The 21,243-nt window shown below is 44.6% G+C and overlaps 1 protein-coding gene across 1 annotated transcript in view; it reads right to left on the bottom strand.

The window, feature by feature from the left end:
- ALPK1 (alpha kinase 1) overlaps positions 1-21,243 on the bottom strand; it is a 48,422-nt gene that overhangs the window by 20,844 nt on the left and 6,335 nt on the right. Inside the window, exons 2-3 of the mRNA XM_037393248.1 lie at positions 9,967-10,199; positions 5,046-5,200 (exon numbers count right to left, since the gene is read on the bottom strand). Coding sequence (XP_037249145.1) covers positions 5,046-5,200; positions 9,967-10,087 — 276 coding nt within the window. The 5' untranslated portion in view covers positions 10,088-10,199. The remainder of the gene's footprint in view (positions 1-5,045; positions 5,201-9,966; positions 10,200-21,243) is intronic.

The raw sequence follows: 21,243 nt of genomic DNA, 5'->3' as shown, positions 1-21,243 counted from the left end.
GGGAGGAAATACTCCTCCATGAAGCTGTGTCTGAGAAGAGGAAATCCTACCCATAAGCAAATTGAACAGCCCTACAGGTACTCAGGATCAGACTTCCCATTTTTGATTTGGTGCTGCACATAAACTCTGCTGTAGTTTTCCCACACGGGCAGCAGAAGACTGAGTGCTTTGCAGCATTGCACGCTGGCAGCATCAGGGAGGCCACCCTGGACAGCTGAAGCTTTCCTGCCTGCACCTGATCTTTGATACTTCTCACTTACAAAGCGTCTGGGATTGTGCAGCCTAAGGGAGGCTGGGGTGCCACGGATTCCCTCCTAGGCTGAAATCAGCCCACAGCCACAGCTCTCCCTTACGTCACTCTCTGTTTCACTGGGATCACCCAAGAAGAGCTCTTATGAGGCAGGTAGCAAAAGGTCAGCCTGAACAACCAAGATCCCAGGGCTACGATTTAGGGCTTTAATTCTCCTGTTACCACATCAACAGTTAGAAGGAGGAGAAAACTAAATCCTCAGCCCCCTCTTTAGTTCTTTTTCAAAGGCTCCCAGCTCTTAAGTGCCACACACACACCTAAGGGTAGTTAGGGCATGTTCCTCAGAATGGTTTCCCTAATGGCAATCCATCAGCATGTAATTAGCCAAGGCCCAGGAAAGGGCTGCTGGGCCTTATTTTCTACTCTTTTCAATATTCCCTTTAGCTCTCATGAGATTCTGCACCAGCAGAGTCAGGATTTGTGCTGCCCCAGCCACAGCAAGGAGCATGGGGTCAGCCTGCACTGTTCCCTACAGCAGGTGCAGAGACTGGCCCTAGCCCTGCTCTTGAGGGATTTTCCCCACATATTCTCATTGTACCTATCCCAGGTACAATCCTGGTCCGTGGCTGAACGCCTAAGCCTGGATGCAGGAACTATTGATATGTATAATAAAAATGAAGTAAAGGCCCACATCATTATGATAGGTTTGCAAACAGGCTCTAATCTTGCAAAAAAGTAATAAAAATATTAACATGGCATGAGTCATCCCACAAGAGAACTACTTGTGCGCATAGTGTTGTCCTTCAACAAAACCTAAAACCTACAACACAGTTTGTGGGATCAAAGCCTATGTGTATACAGGCATGTTGCCCTCTATTGGCTGGTCACCAAGCATAAGGCTATTTCCATCCCTTGGGACAGCGAAGATCTGCAGGAAGAGTAACCCCTGGCAGCCTCCCTTTTGGATCTGCAGCCCCAGTCCCAACCCTACAACGCATGTGGTATTTAGAGAGAAAAAGTAATCCCTCCTTATTTATGCTGGTCAGCAAGGATGCTGTTACAATTCTGATTTTGCTTTGATTTGTTAAAAACAAAGACCTCAGTGCTTGCTTTGGATACAGATGTTGGCTTTCCCACTAAAGGGGCATTTAGGCTGAGATGGGGGCTGCGGGATGGCTTGGTTTGCTAGCAGGGAAGCTCTCTTAAAACCTCTTAGGAAAACATGGAAAACAGAATTTTGAGCTTGTTGAACTGGGCAGGCCTTTGTATTGGTTGGGGAATCCCCAACAGAGAAAAGAAAAAAAGCCAACCCAAACAAAAAAACCCCAACCATCTTCTAGAAGATGCAAAGATTTTGTAAAACCAGAAGTGCCGGTTTGCCTCAAGTTTACAGTAAATTTGCTGCCTTTAAATCCCAAGGGAGGTTCAGTAACTTCATATAGTGGAGCAAGGAGGAGGGGGGGGGGGGGGCAGGGTGGTAATAGAAAAGTTTGCATATACTGCCAAAATCTGTCCTGAGCCGTGCTCTGGCAGTAGCATGGTTCCCATTGAACTGATGCTGCAGTGAGAGTGTGCCAAGGAAAGCCTGGCTCGTCGCTAACCCCTGCCCCACCAAGCTGGTTTTGCCATGCCTTCCTACTCCTTCAGCCAGTGTGCAGAAGCAATAATCATCCCACAGCAAAGGCAAAGAAGAGCACTTTAAAAGTCTGCAGGTGCAGGTGGCTTTGCCTTCTTGATGTGTCAAACAAGCATGCAGCCGCCAGCAATGGGTATCCCACTTTTTAAAGTGCAACACTAAGGCAAACTCTTGAAGCCAAAGCCTAATCCGCTTACTCACTGTGCTGGTCTTATGGAGCTTTTCAGCCTACTCGCAGAGTAAAACATCCTCGTGGTGAGCCCTGGTAGCCAGCTCTGTCTCCTCCTAACACCACCAGTGTGTTATGGTAATGAAGCGCCTCTCATTCATGGATCTTAAAGCACTTTTTAAATGTAATGAATTAGGGTTTATGGGCTTATTCTAAGAATGGCAAATTAAAATAAACAGAGATGAAAAATTTTAAAAGTTTTCCTGAACAATAAATTGACAAAGACTTATTTTTTTTCTTCCTCTAGGGAATTAAATTATCCTTCTGTCCTTCATGCCCCCACTCCCCCCCCCAAAAAAAAAAAAAAAGTTGCTCAGACTTTTATCTTTCCTCATCACACTGTAATCACTTCTCTTCAGCCTCATTTCCCCCCCAGCTTTTTATTCAAAGAACTGAAGAAGCCTTTGCTCTGCCTTGAAATTTTATTTTTTAAAAAAAGGGGTGGGGGTGGAGGGGAAAGGAATGGATGAAGGGGGGGGAAAAATCCCTTTTCCTGACTAATACTAATAATACAGGTCAAAATGTCAGTCTATCTACAATTAAATGGAAAACAAAAAAGGTTTTCCCTTTTTCCCATGGTACAATGGCACTGGAATATAAATTACCGATGAAGATGAAATAATACTTCAAAGCACATGGGGAAAGGCAGCACAACGTTTACAAAGTATTTTCAACTGCAGGATAAAACATTGAAGACAACGGTAACCAATGGACTTCAGGGGGTGTTGGTGAATAGTCTAAAACTAGCATGCAGTAGGATTTTAGGTCCCTATAGTCTATGACCCCATGATATGCTTTGTTTAACAAGGGCAGCTGCAGTTATCAACAGATGTTTCAGCAATAAATAATTGGTATCATCTCAGAAAAGATCCATCTACCTGGGGAGAGGGCATAATGCTGCAAACACTGCTCCACTATTACAGCCACATTAATCTCCCATCTAGCCAGGTCTCTCAGGGAGTTTACTGCAGGTGTTTATCCTGAGAGAGAGCAGACAAATGCTCCAAAGTTAGAGAGCTGTGTGGGGATTGTAAAGGAGGTCAACCTCTGCCATAAATTTCTGTCTAAGGCCACACACACCAAAGAGAAAAAGAAAATAAATACCCAAGAAGCAGCCACTCCCTGTCCTCCCCAAGGAAAATGAGGATCCCTGCAATGTGGGATGCTGGCGAAGGGATGCTGCGGCTGACACCTCCCAGCCCTGCAGTTGGCTTTTCTGAGCTTCTCATTGCTCAGTGCTCTTCAATGTAATTGTCCTCCTCAAACAAAACTTGCTGGCTTTATTTGGGCAGGGTTCTCTCTGAAGCAGGTGAAATCTCTTGGCCACCCTGGAGTTAACAGCAGTTTTGTAGCTAGGATTTCAGCAGGGCCAGACCTCCCTGCCCCAAACCCTAGATTTTCAGGCCAGACTGCCCCTTCCCGTGAGGAATAGGACTGTGTTGGCTTCAGACATGCACTACAGCAAGTAAAAAAAAAACACCCAAAACCTCACAAACCACATCCTTACTTTCTGTCTGCCCTGCCAAAGGGATAACTAGCCTAGATGTTACCTTTACTGTTGAAAAGGCAGTCCTCTATTTGCTACAAGTCATGTCTGACACACCTCTGAGAAAATCAAAAAGCAACCGTATTTCTTGCTGCTTTCTAATCTTTACACTCAAATTCATCACCTTACATGATGGGATCCCCAAGCACCTATTGGATCCTGCAACTCCTCACACAGCCAAGTATCCTTTACTCACAGGAGAAGTCACATTAAGTTCTTGCCTTTCCTGCCTAGGTTTTGGCCAGCTTTGGTCCTCAAAGGGATCCTGTAAAGTAATTTTCTTGAAAAAAGAAAGGTAGGTGATGAATTGTGCAAGCCCTACTAAAGTGAATAATCCTCATTGCCTCCTAGTAGTGCTGAATTAAACAAGGCACAGCAGTCTTTTCAAATTCATGGTGTTTTTTTTTAATGTTATGTAAACATTTGGCATTTTAGTTTTTTATAATTCCAGTTCTTCAGGGAAGAGGTAAACGTTACCTTAGTGGAAACAGAAACAGAACTGCCCTGTGAAAGCAGAGGAACGGACAAAGCATGTGCCCAGACTAGCACAGGCTGAGCACGACAGTGAGCAGAAACAATGTAAATGCAGTCGCAGTCATCGCTGCATGTTTCAATGAATAAGGTTGTTCTCCAAGGTGCTCAGTGCACCGACAATCCCTATTTACCTTCTGGGGTCACGTCTAGACAAGGCAGAGGCAGTGCCCTCTGCTCTGCGATGTCTCTGTGATTACTATCTAGGCACTTTTATTCCTTGCACAGCAGCAGCCAAACGCCTGGACACACTCAAGATGTTATCGCTTGAATCCATTTTATCTTCCCTGCGCTGGGAGAGCACATAAAGCTGCAGGTACCAGCAAGACCTCAAATAAAGAGCCTTGCATGGTGTGGCACACCCATCGTCACGAGCTGCACAGCCAACAGACAGACCAGAAGCCTAACACCGAGGCAGAGCTCCCACTGATCTCACAACCTTAGCTTGGTTGCAGTGACAGCAGAGGGCAGGACTTTCCTTCCCTTGGAAGATGCAGTGGTGACATGGAAATGAGCTGTCTCACAAGGAGAAGGAAACTGATTCACACATGTTGCTTCATAGCAACTGTAATAAAAAAAACTGGAAACTATGTGTAGCTTCTGGGTCCCTCTCGTCTGAGGACTGCAACAAATAGAAGTCACATCTCTACTTTGGCCCTTTGGCCTTTGTGAGCGACCCCATCCCAACACGGACCCGCTCACCTCTGCTTGCCAAGCAGTTCCTCACCTGCTGCTGCCACCAGGCAGAAAAAACCAGCCCCTGAACCCACAGGTGATACTACCTGCCAGGGTTCTGCATACCCTCAACACCTCAGTGGGATGTTTTATGCAACAGGTGTGTTGTAGTTCATACCAGCAAATCAGGGAGCCTCGCGCTGATCATATCTTGCAGGTTTGTTTTGTCTTCTGGGCTGAGGTCTTGTTTGTATTGCCACTTCTCTGGCACAAAGGGCCACTTCATTTCCTTTGCCTCCTCCAGAAGGGTCCTCAAGTCCTCAGGAAGCAAAGCTGAAAAGGTCAAAGAGCAGGTAAAGATATTGCAGTGGGTTCAGCCGCAACACTTACAACAGAGCACATACTCTGCAAAAAGCATACCTCCCCTCCCTCACAGACCTTCTCCCAGTTGTTACCAGCTCTTAGCTCTTGCCACCAGCCTCAGGCTTGCCTGTCATCTGTTACCCTTGACTGCTCTGCCCTCCAGGTAAATGGGAGCTATCAGCCATTAAAAAGGCTTTTAGCAGGAAGTCATACCAGCTGGTGGCTGGCTGGGCGTGAAGAGCTACTCAAGAGACAGGAGGAAATCTGTTCCCTGATTGAGGAGAGGGCTCCTGGCAGAGCAAATGGGGCCAACGGCACAGAAGACCTGTCCCTCTTACTGAGAGCTTGCTGTTGACGGTGGCAGAGCCAGCCCAAAAAGCCACATTCAAACAGGGAGATAAACCCAGACTACATAAAGCAATTAGACAAAGATCTAAAGGTATATAATGAATAACCAGCATATGCTCTTGAGAATAATTATTTGACAGATAATTCAGTAAAAAAAAGGTTGTTGGCTTGAGTTACTCAACATGCTCTCAGAGCAGTAGCTGTAGACTACAGGACACTTTCTCTCAACACAAGAGAGCTCACTGCTATAGCAAGGCAAAATGGTTTAAGCCACGTGCCTGGGAACTGCTATTAACATGGCAGTGCCCATGGATGCGTGGCAGAAAGCAGCTGAAGCCTGGCTATGAGATTCCCTGTTCAAAGCTGATGCATCTTCTTTGAAGCCAGCTTAGCCAAGTAATTCACACTAGTTGAGGAGCTGGCCTGAGCTCTTGTACTTCTCTTGCAGTTTGCAACAGAAGTTAAAAAATAAGCTAGGAGGAGAAGATGCCCTTCATCCAGGCATGGGTCCTACTCGGGCACAGCCAGTACAGAGCCGTATGGGAACCCCAGTCCTCACACCTTTCACCCAAGGGTTTCCAAATCCTACCCAAAGTACAGCTTCCCTCCCAGCTGGAAAGGCCAAGCACAAAGGAGTCAAAAGACAGATTTTATTTTTTTTAATGAGGGCAAAGTACTCCCATCTCCCACACCTGGCCCCTGAACCTCCAGCAATGTGCCAGAGCTTGCAAGGCAAGAGCACAGTTTGGCCCGTGCCCTGCTCCCTCCCCGGGCCAGCCCTTCGCCTCCCACATAACCATCAGCTTCAGTTAGGTCTCCAACCTGAACCGACTAAGGATGCAACTGCTAGTAGGAGCACTCAGCTAGAGATCTGGGCTTGGATTTGTCCCTTCCTTTCAGCTGCAGCCCACATTTTAATTTTCCTTGAAGCAGGGATGAAGCTGCAGCCTGAGTGTGCTGTGCTGTGCTAACCACTTGGCTGGACAGACTCTCTGGCCAATAAAAGTGGATTAACAAGGATTATTGACCAGATGGGGTTAATGGTGATCATCAGCTGCAGATCTAGCCCCTTCTGGTCATTAATCCCCAGAAAAAGCCCTGCTCAGAAATGGACCATCATTGCTTTAACAAGGCAATGCAATAATGTATTACTACATATTTTTTAATCAGTCCTTTATGGATGACTGTAGAACATGCACTACATAAAAAGTCTATTTCATGCTCATATTACAGTGCATTTACTGGTATTTTTTTTCTAGGAAAAAGTGGAAAGTTGGACATGTAGGGCCCTTTTGCCAAAAGGTCACCTCTAAAAAGATACCACTTTTTCCAACCCACATTTTCTCACTTGTTGCTGCAGCTCTGGACACACGTTCCCATTACACATCCCAGTTTCACACACAGCCACGTTTCCCAGTCCTTCTGAAGCTGTGTCTGGAGGGGCTCAGCTCTCTGTGTTGTTGCAAGGTGGCCAGGTGGCAGAGCTGGAGGGGAGAGGAGGTCACGCTCCCACCCTCACACCTTTTACTGCAAAATCAGCACAGCAGCAGGGACACCCACCTCAACATGAGGGGGACAAAATGATGGACAGAGGGATTCATGCCCCTGTGTAGACCGAGGAAGACTGAGCTTCCCAAAATCTTTTCCAAAGGAAGATGGGGAGCCTGAAGGCAGTCAGAGCAAGTACATGTTTCCCCATATGATCCCACAGGACTGACGTTTTGGGGAGGGATCTAGAGAAACAGGATGCTTACACAGACAGCCTTTCTGTCTCTTTCTCTACCTTCATCTTCTGTCTTTTCCACATGAAGTCACACTTACTTATATAACACTAAAACAGGAAAAATAGTAGTGACAGCAACTATGAAAATAACCAGTGAGATAACATAGACATTGGTATTCTTGCTAAAGCATAAAAGTATTACTGCTGTCCTCTTGTTCCTGTTTCCATGTTATCCTTAAATAACATTAATGCCCCTTCTACTTGATGCACTATAGAATAAAGAATACATCCAAATTATTTAATATTGAACTTTGATTTTTAAAGAGGCATCTTCAGTGGTCACTGCCACAAAGCTGGTTAGAAAAGGAAACCAGGGCAACATCTTCAGAAGGGTTGGGCAATCTAGGAGCCTTCAGTCATCTTTGGCATCGGATATTTGTGCAAACCTAGCAGGATACCACTTTGAGCCTTGCTGTGATGTCTAGTTGTCACCGCATGGAAACAAACACAGTTAGTGTGATAATGACAATAAAATGATGTTGTATTGCAAGAATATCCACTAGAACCACACTAAACAGTTGGGGAGCTCCTATGAACAGTCGTGCGGTTTTCAGCTAAAATCCAACTCCCAGGACAAGAGTTGTAACAGAGAGCTTGTAAGGTAACTGTTCTCACCACAGGCAATATAAATTCATTAATTAATGAAGGTTGAACTGGCACAGAAGTTGATTGGAATGATTTCTAGCCTAAAAAGAAATAAAAAACCAATCCAGACCCATCTAACACCCATTCTAGCCCCTCTATTAAAGCGAGATAAAGAAGCACTCCTCCTCCTCTCCCCACCATTTATACATATTTGACTTTCAGTTCCTCCTGCGCCTGGTCTGAGAAAGCTGGGGCAAACAAAGGAGGAGAGGGGGGCGAAGAAACCCCCTCCACCTCTGTGCTGGGAGGGTCTCCCCGAAGCAGAGAGCTGCCGACCTGCGAGGCCCTGCCATCCCTGGGTAGAGAGCCCCAGCAGTTATTAATGTTGCTGTCACCACCCTGCTGCTGGGTATTTTTCTTTCAGCTGATGGGAACACGGTCCTCGGAAAAGTCTGAGCATCACTTCAGGCTCTGATCGTTCATTTCCTAAAGCAGTTTACCTGAAGGACCATGTCTAATTGAGTGATTATAAGGCCACTGATTTACCTTATCTGGAACTAAACTGATTATTTCTCATACTCTGTGGTATTTAATAGGAGAAAAGGAGGGAGGAGGATGAGGGGAAAAAAGCACTACCTGATTAGGAGTTCAAGAGCCTATTCTAAGGAGCCATAATAAAACTTAAAAGAATTTGTGATGAGGAAACAAAGTACCCTTTGTTGAAAACAAAAAAAGAAGAGAAAAATCTTCCAGTATCCATAACAGAAACCTATACACCACCCTCCACCGCAAACAGACTTAGGTGCTTCAGAAAAAGGCAGCTGACCTCCCAGCAAGAACAAGGATGGTTGGAAAAACATATTCTCAACGGCTCTGTGCTCCGAGACAAACAAAGGATTTTAAAGATCAAATTAACATTATGGCCGAGTCATTCATGCAAAGCAAAACTAAACATTATTAACACTAAACTGGAAAACGGACAGTACTGCAGATGTGTCACGCAAAGGAAAACCTGTACATAAACAGATTTTTTCGTAGTTTTTTGCTAATGCCTTTGTTCTTCCCTCTAGAAATTTCACCTTCATCCTTTACTATATTCTTCTGTACTTGCTGAAGTTATTTTTCTGTGTGGCAGAAAGAAGTACATAACTCCCTATCCTGTACAGAAAAGATGTAATTTGAACAAGTTCAGCAATTCAAATGCAGTGTTTATTTCATGAATAGAAAGGCTGTGGCAATGAAGTTATGTAGCCCTCAAAGTCTGAATCTAGAGAAAACTAAACCAATTCTATTTATCCTTTCATGATTGACATGAACTGGATTTCCACTGGAATTAAGGAATAATATTTTTTTTTACAAACCACTCTCAAAGCACCATGACAATACCAAAATAAATGCTGGTTTCCAGCAGGTAATGCTAGCATTAAAACAAATGAAGAACCTTTCTATTACAGCTCTCGCTAACTACTGCTTCCTTTCCCGGTTATTTATTCCAGCCATTAGCCGGCATAGATTTTCCTTTCAGGAGGGATATTGCAAGGTTTTTTTTTTCCTTTGGACACCACTTATAGAGGTCACACACATTTTACAAGATAAAGATTCAGGCAATGAGCTCTTTAATATATTAGGAGAAGCTGACAAACAGAAAAGGCCCTCCCCCAGTTCCTATGAAAGGAAAGGAAATATGTGCCCTTATTCAGAAGTTGCATCCTTTTTTTCCTTTCTTTTTTTTTTTTAATAACTGAAATTTATGTGCATCAGCAAACTTTTGGGCATTGTTCTTCCCAAACTAAACTGTTCCTTACAGCCTCATGTTTACTGAAGCCTAAAATTAGAACTGACAGCAATTCACTGCAACAAAGTGGACTTCTTTCCCTGCCTGCCTGTAGCCCACATCCCATTCATGGCCTCGAAATCCAGGCATCTCTTAAACACTCATCTGCCGGGAGAAGAAAAATAGGGCAGGGCTGAGGACCGGTGGCTGCTGCCGTGGTCCTGCTGCCTCTCCTGGGGACCTCACCTTGGCACCTCCGGTATTCTCGCTCGACTTCCTCGCCCGCGTCAGCCTTTGCCGACAGGAGCGCGTCCAGAGCTCCCTTGCACTCCTGCAGCAGCATGGCCACGGCATTTTGGTTATTCATGAAGGCTGATCCCACTCGGCTGTGAATTGGGTGTCCCCGGGTGCACAGTGATCAATTACTTAAGAGAAGACACGGATTCTAAATGAAAAGGATCCCTTCAAGGCTGAGGTACCTGGCGAACAAAGGAGGGGGAAAATGATTAACTAAAGTATCATCAATTATCTGAAAGGCTCAAGCAGGGAGAAATAATAGGGGAAATACATGAAAATACATGACAGCCTCGGAGGACTTTATTAGAGGAGTGTGTGAAATTACTGCAGGGTCTCAGTGACAAACTGTGTGAGGCGAGCATCTCTGAGGTACCAGAGAGAAAGGATGGGCTCTTCAATGGAGCTGTGAAACCCCAAGCAGGAAAGTGACTAACCAGGCTGGGCAGAAGCCCCCTGCACCTTGGAGGCTCAGGCTGTCGCACACTGTTAGCCAGGACTGAATGGCAGAGCCGTGCACGCTCTGAACTCATGGAGGATGCTGCATGCATTTACCAGACCACAGGGTCTTTTACCCCGGGGCAAGGGAGCACATTACTTTCACCTCCTTTCACACTACTAGCCCCACTCGTGCCACAATAATACGGCATCCTACCACGGTTTGGTTGAGATAGTGGAGCAAAAATGGTCTTTGAAGGAACCCACCAGAATGAAAAGTCTTTTTACTGATGCTGCAGCATGCAGCAGGAGCTCACCTCACAAAGCCACAGGCCCACAGGACGAGCACTGGAGCTGATGACAGCTTCACCAGCTCTGTGACAGACAGAAGGGTCTGGGGCTTTCGACCATCTTACCAAACATACACAAGTGTGGGGTTTTTTTTGTCACAGCCAGGTCTCCCACAATCAGATCAGCTCTCAGGAGCCTTTCCAAACCTGATAACCTCTCCTTCCCACCTCCCGCATCAACATCGTCCCTCCGCCTCCCCAGGCTGCCCACCTCATGCCCCCACCCTCGGGAAGCCCTGCTGACACCGGCATTGCCTGGGTGCTGCTGAGCACCCTTTGGGGCAGGGTCACCCACGAACACCCGCAGCTCAGGACTGAGGAGGTCAGCAGGCAGTAGCCAGGCACAGGCTCTGCATACACTGTAGAGCAACTTGCACATGATGTGTGAGGTACTAACACCAAACCCATTCTAGTTACTGCAGTAATTCTGGGGAAAGTCCCTAGTAGCAGAAGTCTGCCATCGTCTGCTTGGACTGCTTCTATCCAAGGCTAGCTCTCTACATTCATCCAGGTGTCTGGCCTGCCATACTTTTTCCACTGCAAGTCCTTCAGGTGCTTAGGACATTGCCAAAGGCAATGCAGGAAAAAAACCTACAGTTTCCATCCCAGGTATCCGTCTCAGCATCTGCCAAAACAGTCAAGCAGCTTTCAAAAATGAGGCACAAAATAAACAATGGAGGTTTTTTCCACCAGTTTGGTGATGGTCTCACTTAGAAAACTACCCCCACAGTTTGAAGCAACGTAGTCAGAAACACAGCTTCTGTGAAAACATTTCTAAAATTGGGGAAACAGTAAGGCTATGAAATAGGAAGGGAAGTACAAAGGAACACATATACAGACACAGTTTTCTCTGTTAGAAATGGCTTACGTTTCAGCAGCTAAACTTCCAAACAGTCTTTTTCCTTTCTGTTGCAGCTCTGGGATCATTGGATCCCAGAGCTGGTGGCAGACAGCCTGTGTTCTCAATGGCACCAAGTAAGAGCAAGCTGCCAGATTGAAAAGCAGAGGGCAAAAGAGATGCACTCATGCGAAAGCAGAGAGGATCAGAGAGCCTGCCATGGAAGGGCAGGTGGAGCAGGGCAAAAGATGGGATTCATCAGTGAAGAGCCTGGAGGCAGGAGCTCGTCAGTAGGGCCGTGACTGACTCTGCAGACAAATATCAGAGAAAGAAGAAATTTAAAAAGCAGCCATAACGGGGAGACTGAGGGCAGGAACACAGGCACATAAAGAGCAACTGGAGAGCAGGGTGGACAAGCAAAAGATCAGCTAGACTAACACTGTTAAATGCTCAACATTTCCTAGCATCTGAGGCTTAGGATTTGTCACTGCAGTGGTGTTTTGCTGGTGTCAATTCTTTCTCTGCAATCCACACCATGGAGCACCTTGGCAGGGCTTCCTTCTACTCCAGACGCACTCCGAAGCGCAGCACAAAAAGGTCCTGGCACAGTATTCAATTAGATGCAAAAGCAGATTGTAGCCTTCATGTTCTGGAGGGTACAAACCATCCTCTGTTAAGAACTGGAATCCCAGAATAGAATCATAAAATATCTTGAGCTGGAAGGGACCCCCTACGGATCATCAAGTCCAACTCCCTATGTAGGGAGTCTCTAGAGTACAGCACCAGACTGAGATACAGAGGAGCTAGCTTCAGTTCTTAGGTCTGCTGTTGATGTCCTGGCAACGCTAAGTCATGTATGCCGTGCCTCATTTCTCCTTGTCAGACACATGAGAGAGCAACAGAGATGCCATCTGAGATTGGGCCTTTTGTCTGGGCCTCCCAATGGACAGCTAGAAACCTGAGGTGCTGTGAAGTCAACTTTGTCAGGGCCTGTGAGATGTCCACCATATGAATAAATAAGAAGCCCATATAGTGACAAAGTGCTCTGAGGAACAGCACAGGTTTCATTGCTGTGGTTACAACTCTCAGCCTACCAACTGTTAAAACATTAACTCACCAGGAAGAACAATCAAATAAAATATACAATACAGGTCAGGGTTCTTCTAAGGAGAGCAGGTTAAAGTCTGCACTCAGGTTCAGTTCCCATCCCCCCAACACTGAGGTAGCATTTCTGCTGTTTTTCCTCCCCTTCATATCTCTGCCCAAGTCGGTATTTCTACCTTCCTTTTCTCCAATCACTTTTGTATTACAAATGCCTTCCTCTGAGAGGATTTAGAGCTGCTTCCAGAAAACAGGTGTACATGCAGGTCTCAACACAGTCCAAGAACATAACTCCTAAGCATGGCAAAGTTAAAAGAAAACCACAAATGCGGAATTTATAGCTGAAGACCTCTCCTAGCATTCTTCCCCCCACCCTGGTACAGGACATTGAGAAACAAAGCAGAAGGAAAACCCAGAAAGGGTTCTCCATCTATGTAAGCTCCAAGTCTATGTAAGCTCCAAGTAAGAGCGAGCAGGACCACACCACAGAGAGCATCGCTCCACAGGGTTTGAGCCACGTGAATGTAGCTGGGTGCTTGTAATGGGGTGCTGGGATCACCCCCCGCATGGCAAAGGGATGGACCAGGCACAGGGCCCGTTTAGGGGCTTCCATCAGGAGTAAAAAGAGATGGGGCCAGAGACAGGGTTGGAGACACAGCTACAGCATAGTCCAGGTCCTCCCAGGAGATACAGCTGAACTATCTGTCAATGACAAAGATCATTCCAGAAGAAGGCCACCATACTGATAGGTGTACTGTAATTGCAGTACAAGGTCCTAGTCCACATCCTAGTTCACAGAAGTCCCCTCTCCCTAAGACCTTGGATCAGCAAGGACAGACATCTGAACCTGGTGACAACACCCAGAAAGCAGACTCTCAGGAAAAGCAGAGTCCTCTCCTCCTACCCTGCCAGGTCTAGAAAAGCTGATCCCATTGCTGGTTATCCATTGAGGAAAAGAAAAGCAGCCCCCACTGTTATAACCACAGTAACACACCTATGGTCGTGTTGCTTGCTCTGTTAACTGCACTGACATCTGCTAATTGATTTATCTGATTACCCAGCCCTGTGGGAATGAGTGTGCGGCCATCCCATGAGTACCTCCCAGGTTGGGATGGAGCATCCCTGCCATCTGGCCCTGACTCATTCCTTTGTGTAATTGATTTCTTAAAAATCTCGTTTTCTAGGGAGTCCTCTCCGGTAACCACTGAGCACATACACACATATCTCAGATTCACTGCAAACATTAGTCCGACTGAGTGGAGGAGACTGCTTCACGAGCACGCAGATCCATGTTGGAAGAAGCCTGTGTTCTACTGCCACCTCACAGCCCTGGTAAAGATGTGCTCACAAATACAATTTTCTATGAAGATGCTCTAAAGCAAACAAGTGCTGAGATACTTGCCTTTACAAAAAATAACATGGCATTGAAAGCACCCAAGGGAGCTTACAGACATGTTCCAACTTATCTATGTTGCAGTCCAGAGCCCAAAAATAGTCTTTTAACCCAGCTCATGGAAAGGCTGGAAGGCTGCAGTGCTACAGACTGGAAGATCACATTGGGTCTTTACTGTAAGCAGGAGGGCCCCGTGGCTTTGTGAGCCACACAGACTGCCAGTTTCACAAAGAACTGACGGGGCTTAGTGGGGTAGCTTAAATTAGTGTAGAAGTACAGCACTTGGCTTCCTAGGATTGTAAAGATTTAACTCACCGGGAAACTGCCAGATCTGTAACAGTGATATATGAATGTCAGCAAGCAATAATTTTTTCTTCAAGTACATTTTTCCAAAGAACTGAATAAACAGCAAGGACACCTAAAGTAATAAATAATGATTTACAACAGCAGCAGCAACAAAGTGCTGGAACCATACAGAAAAGTGCAATAAACTGTACATTAGCACTCAGAAGGAAGGTAGCCTTTTGAGACCCATCACTAGGGACAATGACTCGCATCATAAAATCAGCTTAAAATGCACCAAAGAGCTTTAAACTATAGCAGCATCCTTTACACAGATGTCACTTTCTAAGTTGTGTTTTGTGACAGCTGTAGCACTGAATGACAGCTGGGATGTGAAAATAACCAAGCACACAGCTTACGGACCTGGGGCAAATGCAGGACCTGAGACTAAAGCCAAACAGCAGAACTAGCAAAAACTTCTAGAGGCCTTTAGAACCCTCTTAATGCTTGCTAATTAGCTTGCTTAAAGTACCGTAAAATCCTAACAAATGGTACTTTAAGGAGACTACAGTTTTGAAGTGATAAAAATTGCAGCTTGATATGCTGCAAAACAATCTAGGCAAAAATGCTTTCTAAGGGCACACAAACAAATGCTGTAGCTACCACTTTCAAAACATAATAAAACCAATTTTGCATCAGATTGAAGACAAGCATTTTTTAGTGACAGGAAAGCTCCTTTACACCAGCTTTGGACACAGAGTAGGTTTTTTATGGTTGATGTAATCATCAGATACTTTAAAACAGAAATGATGAAAAACTATCTGTACCATTTCTGGTTGGAGCCTGGATTAAAATAACTTCTTGCATCAAATATGATGAAAAAAAATGTACAGAGGTCTCAGGGGATGAGAAAATATATTTTTGTGGTTGCTTTCTAGTCAGGGTTGGGGTTCAGAACAAGTGGGAGGGAGGGAGGGAGGAATTGGGTGGGCTACAGTGAAATGATCTCTTTAATAAGAAATGGGCCATACTGTGACATTTCAGAGCCCTTGGGCTAGCAGACCAAAAGATCTGTCAAGAGAAAGGAATTGTAAGTTCTACTGTGGATAGAAGGAAGCCTGGGAGTCAATCTAGCTAGTTTAAGACTGCAATTAGCTTTGGAGGCTTTTAGAAAAAGAAGATGTAATGGCTGCATTCAAACTTCAAATATGGCAAGCATAACAAGCATTGGTTTCTCAGAGAACATCATTTGTGAAATTTTCCACAGCATTATGGTCCTGAAACACAAATTAGAGATCACCAGACCTTTTCTCTCTGAAAATATATTATCCTAATTTTCATCTTATTCAAGCTACCCTCCAGTTCCAGGGAGACTAATGAAGAGGAAGCAAAGACCTGATGAGTTCCATGTGGAGACTACATTTATGGATTAATCCCAACAGGGAGCAAATAAACCTTATTCCCAGAGCTCTCAGTTGGGACTCGACACAATCAATCAAGGAATGGATAGTTATTTATGACTGAGGCTGTTTTGACTTTCAAATAAACATTTTAATTATTTTAAGTGCTACACTGGAACTTAGAATCTGGGCCCTGTTTTCATTTCGATGCCTTGCTCTCCTCCCTCCTAATCCCAAACCACTCCGGTCATTATGAACCCAGGCAAATGATACTGACTTTCATGCCTGTAACATTTGAACGTGTTTGCCACAGTAAAATCCACCAGCCTGACAAACTAGGGAAAAGGAAGGAGGAAAAGGGAGGAGGATCCCTCTGAGCAGAGCTGGTATAAATGAAAGGAAACTCTCAAACTACACTGGGCCTCAAAAAGCAGAGGTGCCCAACACTGAAACCCCCTTGTAATCTTGTTGGCACATCCTGATCAATCTTTGTGTGCTACTTTTCAGCACCTGCTCTTACAAGCAACTTTAATAACCAAAGTACTTAAAAGCATTTCTTTTTTAACAGCTATTTTTCAATTCAAGTATCTGCACCACTTGCAGTTCTAGATTTTCCCTCCAGCCTAATTCAACAGGCTTTCCCATACACTTTAGCCACGCCAACACCATGTGGTGGGTCAGCATTTTTTGTGTATGCTGAGGTAGGAACCCTTGCCTCCGACTCTGTGAAATCCAGTTTTCTTGTTCTAATAAAGAACTCTCATGCTGCACTGTGGCCTATCTACACATGGCTTCACTAAGGTCAACGAAGCCAGACTGGTTTTTAGGGGGGCTCTTTAAGATGGTGTAGTCTCCTGACAAACAAGGAGGACAGGGGTGAAACACAGAGGTAGTGCTGGACCTATTCTAGCTGCAACCACCTCCTGAAGCTGATTGAGTTATGGTGTCATCTTCACTCCCTGTTATGGTATTTTGTGTCCCCTTGCCTTCTGCAGGGAGACTGAAAAATTTGCAAAAGACTGTCCCTAGAAAAGTGAACGAACATTGAAGCTGGCATTTGTTTCTTCAGTAGGTAACAGGGAACATGCACATCGCACAGCATCTTCAGCTGCTCTCCCTCCTGTGGATTTGCACATAAAGCTTCTGGAGTCCTCCCCATTAGATGTGTCAAAAATAACAGGTTAAACTTTATTTTCAGACTTGGCAGCTTGAGGGGGAGGGGAAAAAAACCACCAGAAAAAGAAAACATGCTTACAACAATTTAGCAAATGTTTCAGTGATTGAGTTACTATCATCTTCTACTGAAAGCAAATTCAGTTTCCTATTTCAATGCACACATGCTTATGTTTTCCTACAGCATTTACCCTTCTTTTCAGTACGCAGAGGCTTTGCCACATGAAAGAGAAAAGATGTTTTAAAAGAAAAAAATTGATTTGCTAGGGGCTTTATTTATTTATTTATTCATTTCGTTTACTTCCCTGGCTTAAAGATTAGATGTTTTCTTTTGGTAAAGCTGGATATACCAACTGGCATTGGCTGTATTAAAATAAGGAAGAACCTCAATCAAAAAGCTTCTCCTAAGGCAAGCTTTCTTGTTAATATGCACCAACATGAAAGGCTTTCTTTTCATCCTATACAACTACAGTGTGTGTAAATTGCAGGGGGCTCATTGGCATAAATCTTGGCTGTGACCTCTGAGGTAAACTGGATTTACATTACTTTCTGACAAGAATTAAATGAAGGCCTTGTGGATATATGAACAGCCTTCTAGACTGCAACAGATGGGCATGAATGTGCTCCCTAGGCAAACTATCAGTGACATCTGTGTCCTCCAAATTCTGGTGGTCTCAGCCAATTAGCAGGCAAAAGGGGGAAAAAAAAAGCCAGCCTCTGCACAGCTACCCCAGCCAGAGCTGAAGCAGAAGTGCTTCTGTTTAGAAATGGGATCAAGAACAGCCTCCAGCAGCAAGAAGGTGGTTAGCCGGCTGGGTATAATATGGAGGTAACATTACAGAAAAAGCTGAAGTAATTAGGTAGAACAGATATTAATATTAATTCAGAACAAATCCTAGCATCAGCTAAGCCTGCATAAGGCTAGTGTAATGGGCTTACGCAACAGATTTACACTGCTGTAGCAAAGAACAGAGTTTTGTCAGTCCTAAAAAGCAGAGGAGGGGGTCAAAATGAAGCCCAGTGCCTGACACAGCTAAGGCAGACATTGCAAAAGCCCAGCTCTTGATCCATATTCAAACCCCCACCACATCCTGCTCTCCCTGCAACACTGCAAACAAGCGCCAAAGAGAAACTGGCCGGCAGACCTGCACTTAGCAATCATAGAATATCTTAAGCTGCAAGGGACCCATAAGGATCATCAAGTCCATCTCTGAGCATGCCTCCTCGGGTACATGGGGTCAGGTAAGCAAAATACTCAACAGCCACTGCACCTGCCTGCTCCAAAGCTGAGCTAAGTGCTTTCTGGAAGAGCATTTAAGTCGGAAACAGACCAGGAAAAGCACTTTTCTGGTTTTGTTTGTTAGAATGAGGTTTGCGATTTCTTAGTACAGCACAGACACAAAACAGAGCTTCAGTAAAGTTACCCCTATACTCCTATTAAAAAAAAAAAAGGAGCTCCAGAGTTTGACTTCAAAACTACCCTTAATCAGAAAAAGTCGTTTGTCAGCATTTTTGTAGGGAGCAGTCAGGGTGTAGGGTCCCAGCGGGGCAGCAGGTGAGGGGAGACATAACCCACAGAAAGCCATATAAACCCATGACAACTGCCACATGGAGCTGGCAGAAGAGGGTACTGGGGAATCAAAACCCATCTCCAGTTTGCTAAATGCTCACTGCCCTAGATCCGTGGTTTTAGGCCATTCATTTATACCAGAGGAGTGACCCAGACAAATACAAAACATGAAATAAGCCACTCCTTAGGAAACGTATTCTCTGTCCCCCAGTTCTTAACCGAGCCCTACACCCAGCTGTATACCCCTCCCATGGGAAGAGCAGGCAGGACCTCTGGCTAAAACCAATCTGCGACAGAGCCAGCACCGGGTGCCAAACAAAAGCACCTGTTGTTTTGCCCTGGTCATGACTTTTCAGAGAGGCCATTTGGGTGCCTTCCCCTCGCCATTGCTATCTTATGTACTACTAGGGGATGCAAAAAAGGGAATAATTGAGGGGCAGATCAATAAATTAGAAAGTTCTTAAAAAAAAAAAAAGACATAATGAATTTGGTACAGCACATATTTTTAGATCAAAGATGCCTTTGAAGTGACAAACCCTTAATCCATAAACTACTGAAGCACTTCCTTTCTCTCCCAAACTACTTGTTGTCAAATAAAATGGAAGTTAAGGAAATTATCTTTATCTGAAAATGGCCAAAAGAAGCCATCACCTAATGACAGCCTTGTCAAAATGACAATTGGGGAAATTGTTAGGAAGGGGAGGCTTGACGACTTGAGGAATAAGCTTGCTGTTTGCTCTAATCTGGTCAGGCAGGCCCCACACAATTCCAGTCAGCTTGCTGTGTGAAACAGCTAAGTCTTTGTCATTGTGAGCAGGGGCTGGAAAGACTTCTCTTTCATGAATATGTAACACCACCCTCCATGTCTACAGAAAAATACCCTTCCAAACGGCAAAATAAAAAAAAAACCACAACAAAACCATCCTATCCTCCACCATAAAAAATAAATCCCAGAACAACAAAATTCTAAGACACAGAGCTGTGGGGAGAGAAAAAACTACTAAGTAATGAAAGCACACATTTTGAAAACAGGGCCAGAAGGATCTTCTTCCCAAAGGTTTTCTTTGGACTTTTATCCCCCAGCAGACTGGGATGAGGCACTTCAAGTCATCACTTGTAAGTACACAAAAGCAAAATGGCCCATCAGGGTATATAATGTCTTTCAATGTATTTTATATCTAGCATTTGTCTGAATGTGCTGCGTGGGCATCAAACCCCAGGCCACAAATACACACCGCTGGGCTGGTAAGACAGAGCCTCACATGAATGCCTGCTTACTTGTGTGAGAAGGAAAGCACCCATAGCAGTTCTAAATGCTTCCACGGGCAAAGGTTTCAAGTTCAGGCACTGAGTCAGCTTTGTATCAGTGTAACAAATTCCCTGTGAAGCTTACAAAGACATGACATTAAAAATAAAGATGATTCTAGGTTTAATAAACTACCTACAGTGCATTAATACAGTAAGAACATGTCCCTTTACATGCAACAACAAAACAGACTTTCAGAAGTGGCCAGTGATTTCCCAGTGCTCCCACTAAAACAATTTTCTGAGAGACATTCATGACCTTCTGCAAATAAAATCTTTGACATCATCTCAAGTCAGACAGTTTGAATCGCAGGTTCCCTTGAAGTATGGGAGCTTTTCTTACATATATACAATATTAAACTTCAAGCATTCAAAAGGCTGGTGTAAAACTGAAATAGGAGAGCCAGATCAAGCCTACTGGACTGCCAACTGAGGGTGATGTACAGACAGAAAGTGCCTTAAAAAGATGAAATGGCTCAGAAACACGTTAGAAATACTGTGTCTCTGCAGGACTGGTGCTGAAACTATTGTAAGCCCAAACATGGTGTTTAAAGCAACACAAGGACAGCCAGGGAGGGAACACAGGATCAAACCAAGCCTATGCCTGTTGCAGAAAACCCAAATGAAGATATTTTAAGATGTGGTGGATTTTGTCTGTGTTGGAGAGCTATGACATCATTAAAGCATTCAACAGCGTGTGAAATCTACCTTCAAATGTTTGTTATCTTTTTAACTTTGCTTGTGAAACTGCAAACTAGATCTTAATTTACCCTAGAGAGCTTCTGATGATATTACAAACTTCAGTTTTTCCTCAAGTAACAAACAGAATACGAATGTTTGACTTCCAGCAGAGATATCAAGACACAATGCTCAATTTTGAGGTTTACAATATTACGCAATGTTTGCTGTAGACATTTCCATTTCATTAGCATATTCTACTTTACATGAAATCCAGCAATGAATGCTGTCCCTGATCTAAGGCTAATCCTCTTTAAAGAGCTACAGGCTATATTACATGTGGCCACAGCCACGGTTATGCCATGGCTGAATCACTTTGAAGCCTATTGAACAGTGTTCCCTTGTGAGACTATACACAGAGCCATAAACCAATGCTCCCTGTGCTGTGAAATCCTGTTTTCATCGCCAAGCATTTCTGCAAGGGACAGACCCTCCCTAGACCCAAGCAAGGGGCTGCACAAGAGGGAAGAGATGCACAGTTGCCTTCACCACCTCTCAATGCCAATTTCCAACCAGAGCCTATATGCCTACAGTAATAAAACCACCTTGTTTCTAAACATCATCAGACAGCAACTGCTCCGTGAGAGGGTTGCCAGAACAATAAAAGGTAAAGATGAACAAGGCACCTGCTTCCCTGGCCA

This window comes from Falco rusticolus, chromosome 1 (genome assembly GCF_015220075.1).
Source record: "Falco rusticolus isolate bFalRus1 chromosome 1, bFalRus1.pri, whole genome shotgun sequence".
Classification (NCBI taxonomy): Eukaryota; Metazoa; Chordata; class Aves; order Falconiformes; family Falconidae; genus Falco; species Falco rusticolus.
This window is presented reverse-complemented; position numbering and strand designations above follow the sequence as displayed.